Here is an 18,641-nt window from a genome sequence, read left to right on the forward strand (position 1 = left end):
AGGAGGCAGGATATAAATCCAATCAATTCTGATTTCAAAAGCTACACAGTATCTGGTTACACCTTCTTTATCACCCTAGTCTTAGTTGTCACTGTTTCAGACCTGGAGTTTTGTAATCCTCCTGTTATACCCATAGTTTTGTTCTGGTCTGCTGTTTGCAAGTATGATGACCTAAGTGATTGTATTCAGATAAATGTCTGTGTCATGCAGCTCTATCTGCTTTAGATTCAATGCCTTCTTCATAGATGTCCCTGTGGGGCTGACACCTGGACCCTCCATGTCCTATCTTTTTGTCTTTGATGCCAGCCCATAGACTAGGCAGGTTAATTTGCTGGAACTTCTGTTGGTTATTCCCACTTACTTAAAAAACGTTTTTCATTCATAACTACTCTATTGTTTAATGGGTTCTCTTCCCTCTCACCATCCTCCTATACCCCATCAGTGTATTATATAGTCAAGTATTACAAGTCATATTTGTTATTATCTAGCATATTGTTTATTATTTTTATATTTTATCATTAGTCTTGCTTCACCTGCAGTCAGGAAGGAGGTCAGAGATTTCTGCATGGCTTTGCTCTCTCTCCAGCATCTTAGGGTAGACCCTGACTCTGGCTGTTTGATCCAGTCAGTTAAGAAGTGAGTGATACCCAAAACATAATACATGCATCAAATAAGGTACAAGAAGAACAGAGGAATGGCCCCTGGTCTGGAAAGACTCAGTGTAGCAGTATAAGGCAAAACCAGAACAGGGAAGTGGGAAGGGGTTGGTGGGAGAATAGGGGGAGGGAAGGGGGCTTATGTGACTTTCAGGGAGTGGGGGACCAGAAAAGGGGAAATCATTTGAAATGTAAATAAAAAAATATATCGAATGAAATAAAAAAATCTAATCCCAAAATAATTTTAGGACATCTAGCAAATCTCTTAAAATAAGAAAGAAATTACAAATCTGTCTTTCATCTAATGGGGTGTACTGTGGTCTAAATTTGTTGATTAAAACTTTGAACATAAAAAAAAAGAAGTGAGTGACAGTTACTCATGATAGAAGGACATCTAAACAAATGAACAAAGACACAATGATGAAGATCGTTCAAAATTTTTCGTGGTGCCTAGTTACTACTATGCCACCTGAATATTTGAGATTTTCACAGTGCACACAGGATGCATCCTGTAATGGACACTGCATTATTACTGGCTGCTTTTCAGATGTAGCACATGTCCAAGCTCACCCAACCTGACAAGTCTGATTACATTACCTCTGAGCTCCTAGTTCCTTCTCATTTCAGATTTTAACCAACCATACCCTCACAAGGGGCCTCTGTAATCACACAGTACAAGCCTCCCTCCCCATAAGGTCTTCCCCACAGGGACCTCCCCATCATGTCCCATGCTCCCTTCTTTTGGCTACTTTCATGGCTTGTCCTTGTCTCATCAGCTAACTCGCCTAGCCTTCACGATGGCTTTTTTCTGTGAATTGAGAGGATATGTGTGTGGTACCAGTATACTACCGGATCCCTTGTACTAAGGCATTCTAGGCAGAGAGTCAGTTTCAATAAATGTGTCAGGTACAGATGTAATAATAAATCCATGCATAATATGTGTTGTTTATGAATTTGGTGTTATTAGCATTATACATGTTCATGACAGAAAAATCCAGACAGTGTTGAAAGCAAATAAAATATTTGTTTTAGTCCATTCATAGTCCTTCAACCAGAATTTACAGCCATGGTACTTGTGTTTTCCAGTTTTTTTCCTATTCCTGTATTTATATTTTTAAAGCGGAAATACAGAGCCAAGCTTTAGCTGAACTTAGGAGGCCTGTATTCCATGTGTTTAATCTCCAGACCTATTACAGAAAAGTAAAATGGAAATATGCAATGTGATTTTTGTTGTTCATGAACCTCATGCTACTAAATGATAAGCAAGCATGAGCTAAAGGTATTGCATAACTTACTCAGGAAATCCCTTATCATGGGACTACCACATTCCCTTACCTCTGTTTTTAACTAGTAACTGACAGTAAAATGCATAGCCTTATATTTTTGTGCAAATGTATATTAAATATTTTTAACTTTATTTTGATAAGTTCCTAGATATGAAAATAATATTAATTGACTTGCACATCTGAAAAGTTTTCAACGGTTAATCAGATTGATTTTTAGACAGATTATTCCATACAGTGTTTCCAACCAACAGACTATGAGCATCCAACTTTCCATATCACATCTGTAAGGAGTCTGAGTGTGTGTAGTGATCTGTGGTACTAAAAACAAGAAATAGATGGTCAGAATAGCACATCTGGGGTGGTGATGTCATACTTTTGTGGTTTGGTTCTGTCTGTGGTGAATAAGGTTATAACTCACCATTGACCCTGAAAAGATGCTAGTTTAACAAGGACATTGATCATTTCAGTGAATAATCACTGGTAGATCTTATAAAGAAAGCTTTCTAGTTTGTGAGTAAAATATGGCCAATTCTGTGATTCATATAACAGACTGTCTAACATGACATCACCTTCACTTTTTTGAACTGAGTTTGGATACATAATGATGTGTAATTCTTTTGATAATGTACCTGAGCTAGCATATACTTGTAGAGATGGCTGTGATGAGTGAAGCAGGCCATTCCACGGGCTGCATGGGCTCCATGGCTTCTGAACCATTCACTTTGTATCTTGATGAGACACTTCGTGAGTCACCTGGAATCTAAAGTCTTACTGCTTGGAGTTCCTCAAAAAGCAGACTTGTCTTCTGAGGGAGAAATTGCGCTTCACTAAGCTCTCAGAGACCCGAACAAAACTCTGGCAGAGAAGTCTGGTTGAGTCCAGTGTGGGAGAATGGAAGTTCCACTTCAGAAGAAAGAACACAGTGGACCAGGAATGGTCTCACAGGCTCACATCCTTAGGAGCAAAGAGTTCTGGAGGAAGAACTTAACATCTCCAGCCTTAACATCCATGGAGATGCCCTGTTGGGTGCTAGCCTCTGCACAACTTAGGAGCTCTTCATTTCAGACCCATGTCCTCTCTCTGCCCACTCGGTCACACACCCTGTGATTGTGGAGACTGGAGCTCCTGACAGCTCCAGGTTTGGCCTGTGTACTCTTAGGGCCCCAGAGAAGCCACCATTATGAGATCTTAATTTTCCTTAAGGAGTTGAAAAAGAAAGTTTGGGGGTCTGGTTTTTCTAACATGAGTACAGTCCCTATTGAACAAAGCAGGTATTTATTTAAGTCCCACTTACCACACTGAAAAGAATTTAACGTGTGTTGTTTGCCATGTTTCCTCATCTGCGATCCTGGATCCAGCTCCTGAAAGATCAACAACTTCCCTTGGCTCCCCACAGAGGGATTTCTGTAAAGTATGTGTTCTCTCCGGTATCGAAGGAGCTTGGTCATGTTTTAGGGGTCCTCCTGTCTCTGTTTCCCTGCATTTGGATAAACACTCCATTGGGCTCAGCTTTTTGGAGCAGGTGCTGGGAATTGAACTCAGGTTCTTATTCTTGCATAGCAAGTATTGTACCATCTTGACAACCTCTGCCGCCCTAAATTTAATTTGAATATGCTTTTCTCTACCCTCATTTTGAAGTGTTTTTTTTTCTATTGTTTTTAAATTTGATGTCTCTAAGTCAGGTCTAACACTAAAAATTTTAAATCTTGTTTCTTGAACAAGTTGAAATTTTGCAGTTTTCTGGCTTGAACCCAAAGACTTTCATATGCTAGGAAACTAGTCTACCTTTGGCTATCCCTATGTCTCCTTATCATCTATTTCTAGAGGTTTAATCTTGTTTTTAACAGTTTCATCCATCTCTTCATTTTTAAATTTCTCTTGTCAAAATAATATCTTGAGAATCTTCTCTTCATCACCATCATCACCATTATTCACTACTTTCTCTTCCTTGAATTGGCTTGTGCTAACACCACTACATTTTTATCTTGACTTCCTTTTTTTCAAGGGTTTTATTAAATGGCCTGTCAATGTGTGTATGTGAGTTTCTATTTCAGCTTGCTGGGAAAGGATACTTACCCGCTTAAAACCTGAGGGCTCACTGCAAGCCCAGCTTCACTGCCCCCACCCATCCCGTCCCTGGGCCATAGCTGGAGAAACATTATGCTTCATGGCAGCACGGTCTCTTCAGTACTAACGAGGCCATTCCTCTGAGTGTCTGTAATTAGCTTGAACTATTGCCTCAAGGAAAGAATGCAGTGTCTACCATCAGATGAAAGAATATTCCTACATGTGCCAGCATCCATCAAGCTGTATTTTTGGAAGAGAAAGCACTTCAATTTTTTGAGCATTTCTTTTCCTTTTGAACTAGTGTCCAAGGACTGAAGGTCGGCCACCTATGGCTTCTTACATTACACACATAAATTATACTTTTATTTAACTTTAACCTCAGACCGCCTTCTTAAATAATCTAATTTTTCTTTTAGTTATATGTGATTGGCAGAAAGTCTACAGTGAATTTTCCAAGTGCTTTTCTTTTTTGTGTCTCATCATTACTGTAGGGTGTAACTCACACTTTGTGTGTGCCAGATTGCAAGTGGCTGAAGCTCAGACTTTCCTCCTGAGAGCTAAGATTACTAATCTACTTATTGCATGTTAAATAAATCCAAGATTTGACCAATAGCTTCCATAGAAGCCAAAGTCCTTCTGTGATTAAATTATATCAGTGCACTCCGTTGTCTGTAATTTAGTGTCTGAGATGGTTATATAGTTATGAGTGGGTGGGGAGCCATTGCTTCCTTTGTGGAGGGAGTGGGAATAAGTCTGATAGATGAGCAGACTTTGAGTCTAATACTGACCCCAATATTCACTACTAAGTTATAATCTAAAATGCATATATGTTTTTAAATATGATTTTTAAAATACAAGTGTTAGTGACAATCAGCTGAATTTGCCAGTGTGTAGACTCCACTTCAGGCTTTTCACCTTTCTCCTGAATATCCCAATTCAAGCCAGAAAACACTTTTATTTTAGCTCTTCAGGCAGTACCTAGTTAGGTTAACTCACCACCAGGCTTGACTTCAATATTTTAGAGTCTAAGATTAGCCAAATGCTTGGGCTTTGCTCATTCTGCAAGGAAAGACTCCTATACAACTTCCATAAGGGTTCCATGCAGTGTCTGTGATGCGAGGTTTTAAGTACCCATTAGTGATACTGAACTAGTGTCAGAAAAGCTGGTACTAGGAGAGGTTTGCTGCTCAGAACTCTTTGATGTATTTGTGACACATGTTTCTAAGTGTCATGCAAGTTTCTTCAAAACCCCAGTCTTTCCTCTGTCTGTTGCTATTCCCTTTCCAGGATGTCTCAGAGCTGCCAGCTGGCACATTGACATACAAGCACCATGTCTTTATCCAACTACATTCAAAGACAGAAATACATACAGTAGAATTGGACAAGCAGCCTTGTCCAATTTTCTAAGAGAAATCTCCATTATTCCTTTTTCAACTTTCCCTACAGTCTGCAAGGCCAGAGCTAATTATGCTTTTAGCTCAAAACGCAAGCAAGAATGAGTTATATGATTCTCCTAGCTTCCATTTTGAGAGGAAGATGAGGTGAAGAAGCAAAAATGCCTGTCGTACCTCTTTTGAAGGTCAATAACTTTCTACTACATACTTGGGTGCAAACACATGTGTAAGCCTTCACATCTAGTTGTGATGTGATGACCTATTTACAGGAAGCAGTACTAGCTCATAAAAGGAGACCTTCCTAGAGCAATCCCTCTATATAGACCATTTGAATACAGTGAATTGAAAACCAGCTCACAATATATACACAAGATAAATGGTACTCTGCTAAAAATACTGTGATCTCCCTTATAAATATTATGTAACTGATGATTAAAATCTCCTCACTAGCAATGATAGTCCAATAGTACATAAACTATATAAAGTACATTAAAAAATACAGCAGAATCAAGAAATATTTATCAGAGGGATGCAAGAATAGTTTATTTTTTAGAAATCTTGTTATGGATACATGTTCCACTAGGATACATGTTCCACTATGTTCATAGCAGCCCTATTTATAATTGCCAGAAGCTGGAAAGAACCCAGGTATCCCTCAACAGAAGAGTAGATGCAAAAAATATGGTATATATACACAATGGAGTATATTCAGCCATTAGAAACAATGAATTCATGAAATTCTTAGGCAAATGGATGGAGCTGGAGAACATCATACTAAGTGAGGTAACCCAGACTCAAAAGGTGAATCATGGTATGCACTCCTAATAAGTGGATATTAGCCTAGAAAACTGGAATACCCAAAACATAATCCACACATCAAATGAGGTACAAGAAGAACAGAGGAGTGGCCCCTTGTTCTGGAAAGACCCAGTGAAGCATTATAGGGCAAAACCAGAACAAGGGCGTGGGAAGGGTTGGGTGGGAAAACCGGGGGAGGGAAGGGGTCTGATGGGACTTTCAGGGAGTGGGGGTCTAGAAAAGGGGAAATCATTTGAAATGTAAATAAAAAATATATCGAATAAAAAATAGGTTTACATATAAAAAAAAAAAAGAAATCTTAATACACCTTAAGACAAGGTGCATGTGAGAATGTCCTTAGTTTGATGGAAAGACAATTGATCAAATTCAATAGACATGACTGATAGAAGGTACTTTACAGGAAATGATGCTACTTTCTTAGCATGATAAATAAAACCCATGTATTTTAATACTGAATTTGTATTCTTTCTGCCACTCAGTGAAGGATCTGTCCTTTCTACTCCATTTAATGATGCTGGTTTTATAGCCAGAGAAAGTGCTTAGATGATGAGCGCTAACACAGACGGAGAAGTGTAGACACATCTTTTTCAAGGAAACAATGTAGTTGGCTTTGAAAATAAAAAACCAAAACTAAATTCAAGCAATATGAATTTAGTATGATGGCTGAGTATAATGAATTCTATACTCTCCATTTATATAAACAATGACCTGCTATAAACTTAACAGTCAAGAAAAGATTTAATTTATTCTATCAACAAAAGATAAAGAATAATTAAAAGAAATGCGCAAAACGTGTTAGAAAAAAAATTATTACTGAACCATAAAATCAAAAGTGGGCACACATATTTGGAGGGATAGAATGTCTTTACATATTATTATTCATTCAGTAGTAATACATACATTTAACTCAAAATAAAATTATTATCTTAGGGTTAGTTGATTTGAGCTAAACAGTTCATTTTTAAAATTTATTTGGAAATTTTAGATCTAGATATCTAGTAAAACTCTAACAAAGAAGAAAACAATTGCTGATGAGTACTATAGGTGTTTTTAAATAAACCAGTGTGACTTTGATGAGCAGACAGGCAACCCAGCAAGATAGAAGTGTCCTGAAGTAGATCCAGGGACAGATGGGGATTTGCTCTTATATCACCAAGGAAAGATGGACTGGTTGACAATGCTCTTGGAGCAACTGTAACATAATAAAATTACGTTTCAGATATTAAATCATGTGTGAAAATAGATTTCAAATTCACTTAAAGTTCTCAATATAGGAGGAAAAAAAACAGACACAGGGAGCATGGAGCCATCCCTTTATAAACATGCTATGGATAATAATTTAGAAATGAAAAAAATTCAGAAGCAATAAAATAGGTATTTAAATTGAAAAATACTTTTTATTGTAAAACTAGAGCTAAGAACATCTGTAACTAAGACATAAAGGGCAAATTAATAATAATAAAAAAAAAACAAAAAAACTGGAGATAATGTGACTAAACTTGATAGAAGATAGTTGTTTTTCGAGGAAAAGCAAGATGTTGTTTAGACAGGTGATGGCGTGTTCAACTGCCCTGCATTAATAAAAACCACCTCACTCATCCTAAGGACAGCACCCAGAAAGCGGGGAGCCTGATTTCTCTATTGTTTTAATATGCCCGTGACCTCCTAGACTATGCCCTGTGTAAACTAATCAAGCATTATGCTTTAGATTTGTGTCTTTTGTAAGGGCTTTTTTTCCCCTCTCCTTTTTAAAGACCTAAAGCATAGCCTTGAGATTCTTATTCTCTAACCTGCTTATCAGATGGGCACAGATACAATTTTGGCAGCATCCTCTTTTGGCAGGGCTGTAAAGAAAGCAAGCACTCATGTATTGCTGGTAAAAGTACAAAACAGAACAGACGAATGGAGAGAAATCTGGTAATGTTTAAAGCAACCACTGATATTCTCACCTTTTGACCTGGGTATTCTGTTTCAGATGATGTTGTGTTTCCCAAACAGAACGGAACAAAGTTATTTGTTATGGTGCTTTTGTCCATGTAAAAATGGCAACAAACCGGAAAAAATTGAAGCTGATGAAAAGTATCCATAAGGCATGTGGGGAAGAAAGGAAGAGACTGGAGCAGGAGAGAGATTTCTCTCAATATGCTTCTCGAGAGGATTTTGAGTTTTAAAACATGACATTCTCACATTTAAATAATAAAGTTAAACCAAGGGAGAAAAATATATCATTTCTAAATTTAGAACAAACAGAACCAAAAGAAGCTAATGATTATTAATCTGAAAGTATAACTGCATAGGGAGTCGACTTATTTCCATTATTAATTTTGGAAACATGCTATTTTTATTTTAATAGAAGAGATAGATAAATATAAGAGCAGTGAACAGAACCTATGATATTAATTTCAGCTAGAAATAGCAACATTACTTTATGATCTTGTAAACATGAGAGGCTGTGATTGATGAAAGGCCATCCCAGAACAACATCTATTGCCTCATTCTGGTCCCATCAAGTCTGATCAAGAGAGCCCACAGTGAGCCTATGATATCTGCTATCATAAAGTCACCAAGCATTCAAAGATCCATAGTTTCACCAAGCATTCAAAGATCAGTAGTATTGTGTGAGCAGATACTGGCTGGAAGGAACTCTCAGTGACTAAACAGGATATGGTGCTTGTACACTTAATATGTGGGGCTTTGAGAGTAGAGAGATTCTGCACAGATTAGGCAACATAGACAGATGTCATTTCTTCTGCCGTTAGTTTTATCATACGAACCTCTAGTGAAATGATTAAAGAAGTGATTTTTATTGAAAATTTCTAGGTCAAGGCTGCCAAGGTATCGCAACAAATAAAGCTGTTTGCCACCAAGCCTAGCTACTTGCTTTTCCTCACTGGAACTTGGATGGTAGAGGAAAGAAGCTTCAAATACATGTAAAATATTTAAAAGCACCTAATGGGTAATGGAAGTTATTAAAACCAACACTAGATAACAGGATATTCCTAGCATCACAATGTATTGCTCACCCATGATGGCTGGTTGCTCAGGGAGAGATGGGTATTATCACATATCTTGGTGGTCAAAGTTAGCAGCATAACAGTGAGAAGCTGAATTAGTTGTTTTCTTGTGCAATAATGCTGGAGGCACAGGCTTGCCACAGATGTGTTCCTTCCAAGCATCCTGAACCAGTCTCATCAAGCCTCAGGTTGATGCAAGAAGAAATGCAATAAGGCAACTGTATACTTTGTTCAGTGTGGATGTGCCATAAGTAGCCCACTTGTCATTAGTCTCTAGAATTGGTCATTGTTCTACACTTTGAATTGCTGCCGTCCATGCTCCCACCCTGATGCCTTGCTTTGTAGGTCCCAAAGCAGCAGGTCCTGTGGAGCTGTGAGCCGAGTCCACCTTTCTTCCTCACTCCTTGTTGACTTGGGCCTTCACTTGAAAGCTGATTAAACAGAATTCTTGGTTTGGACTCTACCTGGAGCCCCAATTTCCTTGACTCTATCAGAAATGAGCACTGGTCATGGGCCCTACAAAGTCACAAGCCAAAAATAAAGCTTTTTAAGAACAAAGAAAGGTAAACATGCCCTAGGGGAGTCGCCGAGCACCTCAGAAAATGATGCAGATGTTGGAACCCCAGCCGGCTAGTTCTTTCTTCTTGCCCATTTGTTCTTTTAGTCTTACTCATTTCATATGGTAGAAATCATCCCCACAGCTTCCGAGTTCCCATATGACAGTGCATTTACACAAAGAGGCTGACCAATAGGCCCTCAGTTCCAATTCTACACACGCAGAGCAGTCTGAATATGGCACACTAGGTCCCATATTCTCATGTAGGACAGTAAGCCCAAGTGATGGTACCAAGGTCTGTATGGGAGATATAGACGGTAGGATGGATTTGGGATTGCTGTGAGTGGGCTCAAGAAGCTGTCCCCATATACATAGATATGAGTCCTTCAGGGGACAGTTATCACAGTTTGAACATCTTGGACCTAGGAAAAGCTTGCATGATGCTAACAGTAGGGAGAAAAAAATTCCATTGTATAACTCTGAGGGTACATACGCCAGAATGTTGGGTGGTCAGCCTGTCATAAAAAGCACCATAGGATAGGATTTGCTTATGGGCAGAGGTTTTTATAATTACTCATGGGCTGTGTCTCAGATTTGTTGCTGACATTTCTAAACTCAGTCAATGAATGGTTAGGCAATATTGTGTTGGAGACTTAACAGGTTGTGAGATAATAGAGAATACTGGCTTATTCTTTGTGGACCCTACATGCATGCTAGAAGATATTAGCTCTATTTAAAACATTTCTGTGTGTGGTGCATTGTAAATATGTGGCGTGCGTATTAGTGAGTGTGCGTGCATGCATGTGTGCATGTGTGCTTGTGGGTAGGTGTGCTCATACACATGGAGACCAGTGGTGGACCCCAGGTACCTGTCTTTGGCCACTCTTCACTTTGATTTTGGATTTGTCTGTCACTGAATCTGAAACTATGCTGCCTATCCAGTGAGCTTCAGGCAACCCTCCATTTCACCCGGTACTGGAACTGCAGGAACCTTTTGACAAACCCAGGACCTTATGCTTGTCTAACAAGCACTTTGACCACTGAACCATCTCTGTAGCCCAACATCACCTCCCTTTTTAAGCAATATTTCATAAATGCACATTTTTTTCTTTCTACATTCATGCCTGCCTTTAAGTGCATATCATCTTTTGATTCACTTTCCCCCCTTATAATCTGGTTCTTGCTTTTCTGGAATAAGAGGGATATAGATATAGATGTAGATGTAGATATAGATATAGATAAATAAAATGAGGTCATGATCATAGATATAGATGTAGAGGTAGATGTAGATGTAGATATAGATAAATAAAATGAGGTCATGATCATATTTCTATACCACCTCATGGAAAGTATAATGCTAACAGTGACACTTTTGACAAAATGGGTAACATTATTGATAATACTTTATTTTGACAAATATAATTTCAAACACAGACTTGGAATAGAGAGCATACATCCTGCATGAACATGATTTGTGAAGCCTGAGGCTCATCGAGCAAAGATCGTTATTGGTCGCCCATTTTCCTCATGGTACTGGGATGGAAGCCATGCCAGGCAGGTGCTCTGCCACTCAGTTATCCTCCTGGCCCATAGTGAGCAGTCTCCTTTCACGTATTAAAAGCATTCTCTAAGGTCTTGGCTTCACTCTGAAATGGCTGTGTGCCCAGGGGCTTTTCAAAGAACCCAGATCACTTAGCTTTAAGAGGGACACCATAGCATACCTAGAGATTTCTGCATCAGATACAGGTGTAAGGCTCATGAGTCCCCCTCTCACCCTGCAGGCAGGGTGTGTATGAGGTCACTAAAGGAGGTTAGGAAGCAGGCAGGCAGGCTCTGTCACTACAGGAGATTAGGAAGCAGGAAGGCAGGCTGGCTCTGTTAGTCGTTTACTCTAAAGGTTCCTTGGCCTTTGCCTTGCTGCCCCAGGCTCATCAGGCTATACAGAGTGCCTTCCATCAAGATAGCAATTCATTCCTGAAGGTTATCTAGGCAGCAGATGCAGGTATTTTGTCTATCTCTCTGCAATGAGTTCTGACTTTCAGGATATTTCTGTAATTCCTTGATTTAATGCAACAAACGTGAAATTTTCCCTTATCCTACCAAACAAGTCACTGTAAGCCAGCTGTCAAACCCACATGCCTCTCATTTCAGGGGCTTAAGCCTGGGGTCCAGCATGTAGTGCTTCACAGGTAAAAATTCACCTTGAAAAGTCAAGTTCAGCCTCTAAGTTTTAATTTTTCCACAGTTGGATGGATAAGTGTGAATAAAGTTTATAAAGAACAAACAATTTGCAATCTTTTAAAAATAATTTATATGATCCTTTATATCAAAGGTCTTTGGACTCTGTGTTGATGAAAGGCATGCTTATTTTTAACATAAACGTTTTTAACTATTTTCTGTGATTCCTTATTTCAGATTATTTGAATACATTTTGCTCTATAAGGATGGAGTAATGTTCCAGATTGAACAAGCCACCAAACAGTGTGCAAAGATCCCCTTGACAGAATCCTGGGATCCTCTTGACATTCCCCAGAATTCTACCTTTGAAGATCAGTACTCCATCGGAGGGCCTCAGGAGCAGATTGTGGTCCAGGAATGGTCTGACAGAAGAACAGCCAGATCGTGTAAGGATGGGAAGGGCTCCCATGTTGCATCTCGGGGTGTATGCTGGGGAATATACTCTTCTAAGTGCCTTACTGGATGTAGTCGTTGGGGAAAGTCACATGCTAATATGTGGTTTTAAAGCCCATGTAAGTCCCTTGTGTACTTGGCAATTATGTGTTACTATTTTCTTTTTTTTTTTTTTTTTTTTTTTTTTTTAGGGTAAAATCATAGACAAGTTTATTGAAGATCTATAAGGCTAGCTTGTCAGAGTGTTACTATTTTCTTATCAGGTTGTTGAAACACATCCATCTTCTAGTGTCATTTGCATGCCTCTGTCATTTTGAATCTAATGGGGTGACCCTTTGCTGTAGACTTTTCATGAAATTCTTTTGGTCTGTAACCTAAAGGAATTTTTTCCAATAATACTCCTGAATTAGGTGCCAACATTTACTTCTCTACCATTGCTTCCTAAAACTGCCATGTCCAGGCCTGCTCCATTATTCTAAACACACACACAGGCCTACTTTGATACAAAGCATTTTTTTTAAATTCTGAGGTGGTTTTGAAACATGTAGACATTCAGTCTGTGAGAAACAATATGGCATTTAACCAAAACATTAAACATAAAATTGCCATATGGTCCAGAGCATCAAACTCTGAATAAATGCTCAAAAACAGGATGACAGAAGCTGAAATAGCTATTTGTACACCCTTATTTATACTGGTTTGTCACTACTAAATCAGTCCAGCCGAATAAGGGAGACTCTTCTCGAGGCAGTTTATTCAGGAACGTTACTTCAGGAAGCGCCCGATCCTAGCCCGTTGCCCCACTTATATATCCCAGCCTGCACCAATCAGCGACTGCCACATGGAGGCTCATGATAGGATCAAGATGATGGCCCGGGCATGGCCTAATAGGACGTCAAAGGGCGCATGCGCACTTCTCCAGTGTGTACGTGACTCTTAAAGGGGAATGTGGGGGAGCGTTGCTGAGTGATGTCACTTGGCAACCAGCCCAGGCGCCATTTTAGACTGGCTGCTGTGCCCACTCCCCACATTTCCTCCTTCTTTATTTTACAAAAATGGCAGAGAGAATGCCTGACTTAGGTTGTCCCGTGCAACACTGTTCCTTACCCATCATCAAGATACAAACAGCATTGGTTTGCTCTGTGTCTTAGGTTGGTAACACGTCCACGAGATCTCACCCGTCATTGACTACTTCTCTAGCATGCCGAGCCATACTTGAGGGGATTGACCCACCTCGATAGCCCTGAAGGCTTGCACCATTAGCACTTGTTATCTCAACTGTCTCATCCTCATTTTATACACACACCTCAACACGAGGAAGCTAATCAGAGTCAGGCATATGACTAGGGACCCAATGCCCGCCCACTCCTTCAGATGGGACATGGCTTCAGTCCTAAAAGGCAGCTATATCTCCATCGAAAGGTAAGGCAGGAAGCATCAGTGGGAGCAGTCCCACCAACAGTATCCATGGCTTCATCTTCCTTGTACTATGAAATAGGTCGTGTGGCGATTACCCCAGTCAATCTTGGGATCCACAGTGGTTTGTCTTGATCCTGTGGAAAGACACAAACAGACCCTCTCACCCAGATAACACAGGGTCAGGGCCATGCCATTTGCCCATCAAAATATCCTTCCACATCACTTGTCCCTTTTCAGTGGTATCAGGATAAGCATGATGCTCAGCAGCGGAGCGCCCTTGTATATCCAATTGAAAAAATTCAAAGTCAGAAGAGCAAGAGAGACACGTTCTTTAGGGGTTCTGCCTTGGCCAATTCCCCCTTTTTGTTTAAGAAGACATTCTTTGAACGTGCGATGGGCACATTCGATGATACCCTGACCCTGAGGATTATAGGGTAAGCCATGTACTAAGGAAATTCCCATAACTTGGCAGAAGGCAACAAAGGATGAAGAAGTATATGCTGGACCGTTATCAGTTTTCAGAGAGCTGGGCATACCCCATGCACTCCAAGCCTCCAGGCAGTGAGCAATAACATGTTTAGTAGCCTCTCCACTATGGAGGAAGGCAAAAATTACACCAGAGGCAGTATCTATAGAAACATGCACAAATCTTAATCTTCCGAATTCTGGTATATGAGTCACATCCATCTGCCAAACATGCAAAGGGCGCAATCCTCGTGGATTAACACCCAAAGAGGCTTGAGGAAGTAAAGGGGCATAGGAGGTACAACTTTTTACTATATCCCTGGCTTCTGCCCTAGTGATCTTAAATTTAGCCATTAACGTCTTTGAATTTACATGAAAATTGGAATGAAACTTTTGAGCACAATCAAAAGGGGTGGAATTAAAAAACGCAAAAATAGAGTGAGAGGCTCTATCTGCCAAATCATTACCTTCAGCCAGTGGTCCTGGCAATCCAGTATGTGCTCTAATATGTTGTACAAAAAATGGATGATCTCTTTGCCAAATCATGGCTTGTAATTGAACCAATAAATCCCCAATAATACTTTTCAAATTTATTTGTCCAGTAATCTCCAAATGTTTTAATATATTGACAACATATAAAGAATCAGAAATCAAATTGTAGGAACCAAGAAACTGTTCAAAGACACACATTACTATTTGCAGCTCAATTACCTGTGGCGATGCAGGTGGGAATGAAATAACTACTGGCGGCGAGCCAGAAAGAACATAAGCTCCCGCTCCTGTCTTTGAGCCATCAGTATATATTACAGGGCTATCTTTCAAAGGCACGGTAGAAGTCCTTTTTGGAAATATTATGGGATGTTCTTTAACCAATTGTAACAATGGATCCTTGGGATAATGATTATCAATAGTGCCACCAAACATACAACGCACTATAGCCCAATCATCAACTGTGGCTGTAAGTACTTCGAATTGTTGAGAGGAATAGGGGATAATTAGACTCGCAGGCTCTGATCCAAAATACTGCAAATATTGTTGAATTCCCATTAACGCTAACTGAGCAACAGCGGTAGGATAATGAGACAACGTTTTAGCTGGAGAAATTCTAGGATGTACCCACAGCAAGGGAGCATGCTGCCATAGCACTGCTGTAGGTTGTACTTCAGTTGGTAAGATACATAACAAAATAGGAGAATTCACTTCTCGCCTGGGAAGAGCAGCCTGCTCAATATGTGATTCCACAAGACTCAAAGCCTTTTTAGCATTTTTTGTTAAAGAACGATGAGAAGTCAAATCTGGGTCTCCTGGCAAAATACCATACAGGGGTTGTAATTCTTTATTTGTTAATTTTAGATAGGGACGAACCCATTGTATATCTCCTAATAATTTCTGGAAATCATTTAAGGTATGCAAATGATCTGTTCTTAAACTAATCTTTTGAGGTTGCACCCTATCAGGATATACTTTGGCTCCCAAATAATTAACTACCTGATCCTTTTGAACCTTTTCAGGTGCTATATATAAATTTCTTTTCTTAAGATCCTGTATCATCACTGATAAGCTTCCTTCACCATCTCTTCAGTAGGCCCAGATAACAGAATATCATCCATATAGTGCAAACATGTAAGCTTAGGAAAGTGCTGCCTCACATTTTCTAAAGATTTACTAACATATAATTGACATATGGTAGGACTTTTCGCCATTCCTTGAGGTAAAACCACCCATTCATAATATAAATCGGGAGATGCATGATTTATTGAGGGAACTGTAAAAGCAAACCTTTGCATATCTTTCTCATAGAGTGGAATAGAAAAAAAAAACAATCTTTTATGTCAATAACTATCAAAGGCCACTGCTTTGGCAGAGTGGATGGAAGAGGCAGACCTCTTTGCACTGGGCCCATGGGCATCATTTGCTTATTAATTGCTCGTAAATCATGTAAGAGCCTCCATTTTCCTGACTTCTTCTTAATAACAAAAATTGGGGTATTCCAAGGAGAGGTAGAAGCTTGAATATGGCCCATGCTCAATTGTTCCTGCACTAACTTGTGGACGGCCCGTAATTTTTCTGAGGGTAAAGGCCACTGAGGAACCCATACTGGATCCTCAGACTTCCATGTAATGGGGAGAGCCTCCCCAGTGGCCCCTAGGAAAAACCCAATCCCTTTCTTGTGAGTTCTTTAGATATTACAGGGATCGGGGAGAAATATTTTCCCAACCCTTGTCCAAACCTGTGTCCCATCTTCTGCATCATTTGTTGTGATTGTGAGCTATATACCCCCTCATTGGAGAGTACATATCCCATTTCAGTCAAGAGGTCTCTTCCCCACAGGGAAATAGGAACGTCCAGAACATATGGTTGAAACTCCCCAACATGGCCTTCCTCATCTTTCCACCTCAAAATTTGTGTACTCCTTTTTGGTTCTTGTGCATATCCTAAGCCTCTTAACATTTGATCTGATACTTGCAAAGGCCAATTCGCTGGCCAGTTTTTTTTTACTGATTATACTTTTATCAGCTCCAGTATCCAGAAGCCCAAGTATGATTTTACCATTAATTTCTAAGGAAAGCAAAGGTCGAGCCTCCAGCTCCAAGGAGCAATACACCGCAGAACCTCCTGAAGAGCCAAACCCTTTATTTTCTCTTTGTTTGTTATGAGAAGGAAAGAGTCCATGGCAACTGGGCAGAATTAACAATTGAGCTATCCTATCACCGGGTGAAACTGAAAACACTCCTCTAGGGGAAGAAGCCATGATTTTGACTGTACCTGTAAAATCTGAATCAATCACTCCAGGATGAATAACTAAACCTTGCATGGTAACTGAGCTTCTTCCTATTAGTAAGCCTACAGTATTTGGTGGCAAGGGCCCTTTAAAATCAGTCCCAATTAATTGAGGTCCCATCTTAGGTGTTAATATGAGTCTGGTGGTGGAACAGAGGATGAGTCCTGGGCTTCCTGAGGTTGCTCGCCTGCGCGGGCCAACTGCTTCCACTGCATTGGAGGCCAGAGATCGGGCCATGTTTCCGACATTGCCCCATATATTTGAGGGCCCTGAGGACGAGGGCCCCGTGCCCCGTTTTTTGGCCTGGCTCCACCACATCCAGCTGTCAAGGGTTGTCCTGAAATATCCTTCACTGATCTACAATCATTGGCCCAATGATTACCCTTATGACATCTGGGACACAGACCAGGCGTTCTAGGCCATGGTCTTTCCTGATTTTGCATCTGGGCACATTGCCGCCTTAGATGGCCAGGTTGGCCGCATTTAAAGCAGCTCCCTTGCTTACCTCCAGATTGTTTGTGGGATGCTTGCATGACAGCAGCAGCTAATCCAGATTAGTTAGGGGACCTCCTAACTCTCTGCATATTTTCATCCATACCTCTAGGCCTTTGCCCTTAATTGCTTGTCTACATTCTTTAGTACATTGTTCAAAAACCAATTGTTTCACTAATGTCATGGCCTGATCAGCGTCCCCAAAAATTCTGCTTGCTGCTTCAACCATTCGTGCCACAAAATCAGCAAAAGGCTCAGTTGGTCCTTGAATGACTTTAGTTAGACTTCCTGCTACTTCCCCTCTCTGTTCAGAAGGGCTTTCCAAGCTCTAGTAGCAATTTGATTAATTTGATCATACACTTGAAGGGGGTATCCAGTCTGAGCATTGGCAAAGCGACCCTGTCCTAGAAGCATGTCCTGTCCCCAAGCAGGCTGGTCATTGGCTGCATTTACTGCCGCTTGCTCAGCCGAATGTTCAATGAAGATCATCTTCCAGTCCAGATATTGCCCAGGGGAAAGGCAAGCACGAGCCAAATTTTGCCAATCATGAGGGGTCGTGCAATATCGGTGGAGGTGTTCAAGCATGGAAATAACATAGGCAGCACTAGTGCCATAGGCACAAACCCCTTCTGCTAATCTTTGCATGATCTTCCAATCTAAAGGCTCATGATGACGGTTTCCCTGCTGGTTTTGAAAAACAGGAAAACAACCCTGGGTGCTCAACTCTTTCCAAACTTCTGGGCACAAACTACGTCCTCCAGATGCCGTAGATGGCTGAGGAGCATACGGGGGAGGACAAGGTGGTCCTGGGGCTGAGGGCTGGACTTTCAGCTTCACGGACTCCATTTCCTCCACTAACTTTTCCAGCTCATCATCCTCAGAACTATCAGAGATGTCACCCTTCTCTGACTTTACTGAATGCTCCTCTTTGACTTGCTCAAGAGCTGCACTTCCTCTTTCAATCTCAGCTGTACACTCCCCTTCTCGATCTACAAGGCAAGAACGAACGAGCTTCCATATCGATTGTGTACCTGGGCTTACAATTCCTTGCTCCCTAGCA

The 18,641-nt window shown here is 40.4% G+C and overlaps 1 protein-coding gene across 1 annotated transcript in view; it reads left to right on the top strand.

The window, feature by feature from the left end:
• The window catches only part of Epdr1 (ependymin related 1), a 31,984-nt gene that overhangs the window by 10,654 nt on the left and 2,689 nt on the right, over positions 1–18,641 (top strand). The window contains exon 2 of the mRNA XM_052157290.1: positions 12,208–12,416. Within this exon, the coding sequence (XP_052013250.1) occupies positions 12,208–12,416 (209 nt within the window). The remainder of the gene's footprint in view (positions 1–12,207; positions 12,417–18,641) is intronic.

This window comes from Apodemus sylvaticus, chromosome 14, assembly GCF_947179515.1.
Source record: "Apodemus sylvaticus chromosome 14, mApoSyl1.1, whole genome shotgun sequence".
NCBI classification, from domain to species: Eukaryota; Metazoa; Chordata; class Mammalia; order Rodentia; family Muridae; genus Apodemus; species Apodemus sylvaticus.